This window comes from Esox lucius, chromosome 14, assembly GCF_011004845.1.
Source record: "Esox lucius isolate fEsoLuc1 chromosome 14, fEsoLuc1.pri, whole genome shotgun sequence".
Lineage (NCBI taxonomy): Eukaryota > Metazoa > Chordata > Actinopteri > Esociformes > Esocidae > Esox > Esox lucius.
This window is the reverse complement of record NC_047582.1, coordinates 17,676,923-17,684,456: the sequence shown is the minus strand read 5'-3', so window position 1 is coordinate 17,684,456 and position 7,534 is coordinate 17,676,923. Positions and strand designations below refer to the sequence as shown.

The following is a 7,534-nucleotide window of genomic DNA, read 5'->3' as shown; positions in this document are numbered from 1 at the left end:
TTTAATGTTCATGTAAATTATTTTTTACATTGTTCTTATAAACAAATATTGGTTGTTAGTTAAAACGTTTTTTTTCCCTTTGTTGTCATTTTATTTGATGTTGCCAGAAAGTAATGGTCAAGTTGTTGTCTCATTGGTCGCTGGGGTAGATGGACGCTTCTCTTGTGTAACGACTATTTACCGTATGTAATTAAGAGCATTGCACAATAATCTTTTTAATTAATTTTTAATTCAAATCCAGAATGTACTGTCATTTTCCCATTTCTATATTCTTTCCTCTAACTCTTCAAACATAACCAGAACTTCCTCTGCAAGGAGAAGACCTATATCATTTTGAAGCTTTAGACTCTTCAAAAATTATCTCTGCAGGCTACTGTGAGGGGGACAGAATATACACAGCCATTCAGAGCAAGCAGGGGATTGGGATCAACCAAGGAGGGTGGACGAGCGGTCAGGCAGCCAGTGGTGCCCCAGGTGGGGTGATGTTAGAGCAGGGGAAGGGGTGGGATGGGTGGAGTTGGACTGCTTTTCCTGGCAGCCCTGGGTATTTGTCCAGGTGTGAAAACTGTGTACCTACAGAGCTGCCCTTGGGCCAGCACTGACTGGCAGCAGGCCAAGGCCGATGAGTCAGACTTTCTCCTGGAGGTGGCGGCTATTCCCTGAGGAACCCCCCCCCCCCCGACACTCCGGGCCATCCGTCACTGTCAGGATGAAGAAGCAGCCGGTCAGGTCAGATAAGGAATGCAGCCGTGGTGTGATGGGCCGCATTGAAGAACAGAGAGGAGGGAGGATAGGATAGGAAGACTACCTAACACCTACCCTGGTACGTCATTCTGCCTGTCCCTACACTCTCAGACTAGGAGGAGTAAAAAGAGGTGAACATTTGAAATGCATTGCAGAGACTCCGCTTCCATTTTTTTTTTTTACATAGATAGTTTCTGACTAATCAGATTTAAGGTAATTAACAATGAGGACAAATTAAAGGATGCCATTTCCAAGAAGTTTTGATAGATAGAACACTCAACTAGAACGTGGTGCTTGTGACGCCAGGGATGATTTCTAAGCAGAGCTATGAACCCTCACAGAAAATAATTTTATAAAACCACAAACATGTAGGCGCACTACCAAATTGCATCTTTTGCCAGTAAGGTCATTCGACACAGGTTACAGGAGCGCTGCCCAGACCATATCCCTGACAATGACTACTAGTGATGGGAACCAATATTAGTAATTTAATATAATATTGATATTGTTTCATGTTGATAAGTCTGAGTAAAGTCATAATATTGTTGAATTAAGCAATAAGGCACAAGAGGATGGGGTATTTGGCCAAAATATCATGGCTAAGAGCTGTTCTCATGCAAAATGCAAGGCAATGCCTATACCATGATGTGTGTATAATGTATGCGTATGTGAGTATAAATATCAAGATTTAAAATGTCACTTATGTTGATACAGACTTTCTTATTAGTGCCCATCCCTAGTAATTACTGTAGTCATAATGAAGCCTGCACGCCTAATGGTAATGTGATGCTCCACTCTAAACCCCCAGTGAAGCTAGTTGAATAGATCAAATGTGTCATCTATAGCGGACATGCAACTATGTTAGATCATCTCAGACAAGTCATTATAAGCATCACAATAAAATGTGAACAAAAATTGTCAGAAGCATTCCATACTAAGGGGCTCATTATACAACATGTATATTGCATATTTGTAGACTCATATTGAGAGAATCTCCTACCAGTCAGGTCATTCTATGCCTGACAAAACTATGGAGTTGTGAAATTTGTTCTACCATACCAATGCTTGTCCAGCACATGTCATTTCTTTATTACTGTAGTCAGAATGAAGACTAACCACTCGCGCTAGTCTTATGTGTCACTACACTCAAGGACTTCCCGAGGCAAGATGAGCTGCTCTCTTGGTACATTCTCTAAAACCTAGCCAACTGACTGCCTTATTTTATGTAAAAGCAGGTAGCAATACTATGGGCAAAGTAACATATCCAATGAACCCGGGGGATCAACGTCAACATAATATTACCAATAATTGCTGGTTTCCATGAACTTTGAACCTTCATGTGAATTTGTTATAGGCTACAAGATCATTGGCTCATGATCTGGAGATTTTTGCAGGCGCAGAGGATTGAGCTTATGTCAGATAGGAGCTAGCAAGTAACTGCCAGAGGAAACGATATATTGGTAATGGTTTAATGTTGTAGGCAAGAGGCAGGACAAAGACACAGGGAGATTGGAGGATTTTTACTGAAATAAATAAGATGCAACAAAACTAAAACAGAACCAAAGCTGAAAACACTACTTGGAAACAAAAACTTAGATGTTAAAAAGGAATGGATTCCAAATAATGACTGACAAGACACATGAGGAAAGACGTAACATAAAAAATGGACAGTGATCAGGAACACAGGTGAGGGCAATAATGATGAACAGGAGCTTCAAATGAGGGAGAGAGGGTGTTGTATCTGACTGGCTAGCCTGCCCTGACTGGATGTGACTGAAGCCTTAAAATTGGGACTACCTGTAGGGGCCCATACCTATATTTTGGAAGTCCCCCTATAGTAAAGACTCCAGTTATGAGCCAGACACCAATATTGCAATGAAACCACAAGGAAATTCATATATGGTCAGTCAATCTCCTGTGCCCACCTTCATTAGCCAAGAGTCTGCCTTATTCACTTAAATTTAAATTCTCTTCAACCAGCTAAATAGTAAATTTTTTGTATGTTTTTCACATTTATTGATGTAATGTTCCTATTAAAGAAAGATGCTTCTTGCCTAACTCCATTCATAATTAAAATGACTGAATTTAAAGCCAATTAGTATAACATACCAAAATGTGCCATTCAAAATATTGCGCCCACTGAACAGCGCTGACGTATAAAGGATAGGGTATGATGAGCTGAAACAAATGTCACATGGAGTTGCGTTGTTGTTTGAAGGATATTACGTTTTAATGGCTCCGTTCCCCTACTAACGACGCATAATTTGATTACCAAAAAAGGATCTTGGTCCAAATCAAATCGAACCAGAACATTAAATAAATGTCAGATCTCAGATGTAAAACCCCAATTATATATTATGTAAGATGCACATTCCAGTGGGCTACATTTTACTTTTCCTTGTTACAGAAGATGATTGTGTAGCCAGATGTATTTAATATAGTCGACTTAATGTAACTGTCATTATGAATTCATAAGTAGTCATCCATGAATTCCTCTTTTCCTGGAGTAGAAATGTGACATGATACATGCCTGCCTCTGTTAGTCATATGTATCAACATGGGGACGGTCAGAGAACAGTTATTCAATTGAAAAAGTAGAAATATACATAAGCTGTGATATACCTGCCAATAGGACCCAAGAGTATCTTGCCCCCTAGCAGACAGGATGGTATGAGAAGAAACCCAATGTTCTCCAAGCATCACAGTTGAAGAATTTCACAAGTTGCATTAATCTGTCCCCATACTGCATTTAGACCTTACCTGCGTGAAACAAGCATTTTGGCTGGCTAAAGTCTTTACTCTCATCAAGACTCATCTAAACACTGAACCTGGTTCCAAATAAAGTTTCAATGACATTTAATGCATGTATAGCATGTTTTGGATGTATAACGTTGTCTGTATGTGCATAATCTGTATGTGGATTTGGTATCATACCGCAGTTATTCATAAACTTCCAAGTTTGAAATTTGAAACGTTTGAAAAGTGGCATGGAGCACATATCTGCACATACATGACAATACAAAATGTTCTGAGAGTTTAAGCGCAACAGCACCTCTTTTACAACCAGGGCCAGACATTGTGGAATGCATCCTTAAGTCAGATGTAAATATATTTTTTTCATCCTAGTTACCAAAGTGTCAGTTTGTAGTTCTTAGAGCAGACAGTGTAAAATAAATCATTAATATGTTTCTTATGAGGGAGAAAACAAACAAATTAAGAACAGAAAATGTATTGAAAAATAATATGTATCATGTTATAACAAAATGTTATGAGACTGGAATTAACAAATGTTATTTAACTCACCAACTAAAATCAACTTACCTATTCTTGTGACTTCCTCTAGACCACAGGTGTTCCCCCAACCAGTACCTCTCTCTTGTCCTCTCACTTATGGCATCCAATCTTTTAGATCCAGACACAACATGCAGTTTTTAGGCACATACAGATCACACTTGTTTCAGAAGATGTTTTATTAAACATTGTTTTGTATTGTTTGTGTAGGAATAAAAACATTGGTTAAGTGAAATAAATCGAAGGCAATGTTTTTCATTTTCGTTCCTTTACAAAAGTTTCCAAAAACAATGAAATAGAAAGATTAATTTCTACAATAAGTAGAGCCTTTTGATAACGTTTTACAGAATTATACTGTACTCAGTCATTTTGTTAACTACTGTAGAGAGTTAAGGGCTGTAAATCCTGTGGGACCGTATAGACTAATGAGCCAAAACATTATGACCACTCACAGGTGAAGCGATTAACATTGATCATCTCCTAACAATGGTCTGGGTAGATTAGATGATGAGTAAACAATTAGTTGTCATAGTCAAGTTGGATGCAGGTGAAATGGGCCTGAGTGACTTTGGCAAGGGCCAAATATTTATGGCCAGACGACTTGTGGGGTACTCCCGGTGAGCAGTGTGTACCTATACCGACTGTGGCCCTGGGAGGGACAAACCAAAAACCAGTGATAGGGTGTTGGGTGCCCTGTCGCTATTCTGTCTGGTCCGAACTGACAGGTCTACTGTGGCCCAAGTCACAGAACATTTTAATGATGGTTACAGGAGAAATTGCACCGTATGAGGCTGTGTAGCCGCAGACCGGTCAGAGTGTCCATGATGACCCCTGTCCACTATTGAAAGTGCCTACAATGGGCACTCAAGCCTCTGAACTGGACCTTGGGGCACTGGAAGAAAGTCGCTTGGTCCAATGAGTGCCATTTTCTTTTACATCACACGGACGGCCATATACGTGTGCATTGTTTACCTGGGAAAGTGGTGGCACCAGGATGCACTGTAGGAAAATGACAAGCCAATGGAGGGAGTGTGATGATCTGGTGGAGGGTGTGTGATGTTCTGCTGGAAACCCTGGATCCGGACATTCATGTGATACGTGCCACACACCTACACTTGCACGTGCCACACATGCAGACCAGGTACAACCCTTGGCAAAGGTGTCCCCTGATGGCAGTGTACTCCTTCAGCAGGATAATGCGCCCTGCCACACTGCACACATTGTTCGGGAATGGTTTCAGGAATCATGGTGTTGGCCTGACCTCCAAATTCCCCAGATTTCAATCCGATTGAGCATCTGTGGGATGTCCTGGACTAACATGTCTGATCCATGGTGGATCCACCTCGCAACATACAGGACTTAAAGAATCTGCTGCAAATATCTTGGCGCCCGATACCACAGCACACCTTCAGGGGTCTTATAGAGTCCATGCCTCAGTAGGTCGGCTCTGTTTTGGTGGCACATTTTAGGCAGGTGGTCATGTAGTTTTGGCTCATCAGTGTATTTTTGCATTTGTAGCTGTTCTGTTTTAATAATTATGTGATAATGCATGTGTTTTGAGTTCATCCTAATTTTGCATTTCCTCTCCAAGCCAGGGACCTCACTGCAGGATATAGCATGAAAAAATGAGTTTAACAGCGCTTCATTCTCGTGCAGATGCTTGTGGTATAGTATTTAATATCACATTATTTCAGGGAAAGAAAACAATAGAAGCCAACATAATACCTGTCATGTACAATTTAATATTTACAATATCATAATTTACTATCACAATTGATATATATCGTGAAATTAAATTCTACTAAAAAACAACAAGTTGAATTTCAATGTCCATGGCTCTTGAAAGATGGAAAGTCATGTAAACGTTTCCTTGAGGGAAAGGATCCCTAAAGATCCATACAATCAAACATGACTTTAGCGTTTCATTTTACTAGCATTCATCGACCATCACACTGCAATCCATACAATCAAACATGACTTTAGCGTTTCATTTTCCTAGCATTCATCGACCATCACACTGCAATCCATACAATCAAACATGACTTTAGCGTTTCATTTTACTGGCATTCATCGACCATCACACTGCAATCCATACAATCAAGTGACATTTTCGAAAAGATTTATGAAAGTTAGATTTCATTCAATCCTTTATTAAATAGTTGACCATAATAATTTACTACTTAGGAGCTCTCAGCATTTGAAAACCAACAAACATAAAATGAAACAGTTAAGAACTTTTCTGCCAAGCATTACTCAAACACTGTACAGTACAGCTGATGACATTACAATCCGTCTCTCTGCTGTCTTCATGATAAACACTGTTTTCTGCAGTAAACATACTACATTAATCTTAAGTGGTGATACTTTTAAGCATTATGAATAGACAAAAGAAAAATCATAATGGTAAATACCAATCTAATGGTCTCTTTCCAATCTCTCCCGCCATAAGGAGCGATACATACATAGAGGGAGTTGTTTTTTCATAGCCATTTTCACTGGTACACTTCCAGAGTTGAAGCACCATGAGAATCTGCAGTATTACATTCTGTATTTTTTGCCAACCAATTTTCTGTAGGTTGAATGATAATTTACATGCTCACACACCACTTCTACTTGGCATGTTCTTCCAATACAGCTTTTATATTAAAGCAGTTCTTAGCACTTTTTTCTCCCTTTAAAAAAGGAGTTCAGGGCATTTGAAAATAGGGTCTTCAATCCAGGTTCAGTGGTGTAGAGGTTTCCGGGCTCCCCTGGTTTGGAAAAACACAAGTCATTGGAGAGACCACGTGGTGTCATGGCAGGCACTCTGTCTCATCGAAGCTTGGCGTTGCCATACATGTTGCGCTGTACTGAGATCAGTCTCTCCATGCAGGAGATTCGTGTCTCATGTAGCGAACCACGCCACACATTGCTGGAGCGCTGACCCTCCTCACTGCGACAGTACATGTAGGCCATGGTGTCAGTGCGGCTCTGGATGTAGGCGCTGCGTAGCAGGGCACGGCAGTATCGACTGATCCTCTCCACCCTGCGCAGAATCAGGTGGGCTTTCCTAGGGGGAGTGGTTAGATTTATTATTTACCTCACCGTAGCATTTTAACACTTTGCGCTCAGTAGAAAACGGTGTAATAAAAATGCCCCCAGAACAAACAGTTTCTAGTAGTTACTAGAAGTGCTAATACAAGACGGTTTCCCAAAACCACTGAATCATGTTTCCGGATTTATTTTATAATATCGATGACTTTACCACCACAGGAAGCGGGTTCAATAATAGATTTATCAAAGAGGCAATGCGCACAGTGCCTATACTGCACATATCCCAGCAAAAAGCCTAATATTAAAAGCAACATCCACACTGAGCTAAAAAGAACGGATTCTTGCAAGAAATCCTGTCATGACGTTCTATGACTCATGAAACATTAAAATAATCAATACAGTACTAAGATGAAGACTTTTTACGCCGGCTCTGATGCTCGTCAACTATGGCAGGGCTTGCAAACTA

At 40.2% G+C, this 7,534-nt stretch overlaps 1 protein-coding gene across 2 annotated transcripts in view; it reads right to left on the bottom strand.

Annotated features, from left to right (window-relative positions):
* Positions 1-5,297: 5,297 nt before the first annotated feature.
* LOC105014997 (astrotactin-2) overlaps positions 5,298-7,534 on the bottom strand; it is a 410,989-nt gene continuing 408,752 nt past the window's right edge. For both annotated transcript variants that reach the window (XM_020053557.3, XM_034296748.1), the window contains exon 23: positions 5,298-7,084. In XM_020053557.3, coding sequence (XP_019909116.1) covers positions 6,847-7,084 — 238 coding nt within the window. In that variant the 3' untranslated portion in view covers positions 5,298-6,846. The remainder of the gene's footprint in view (positions 7,085-7,534) is intronic.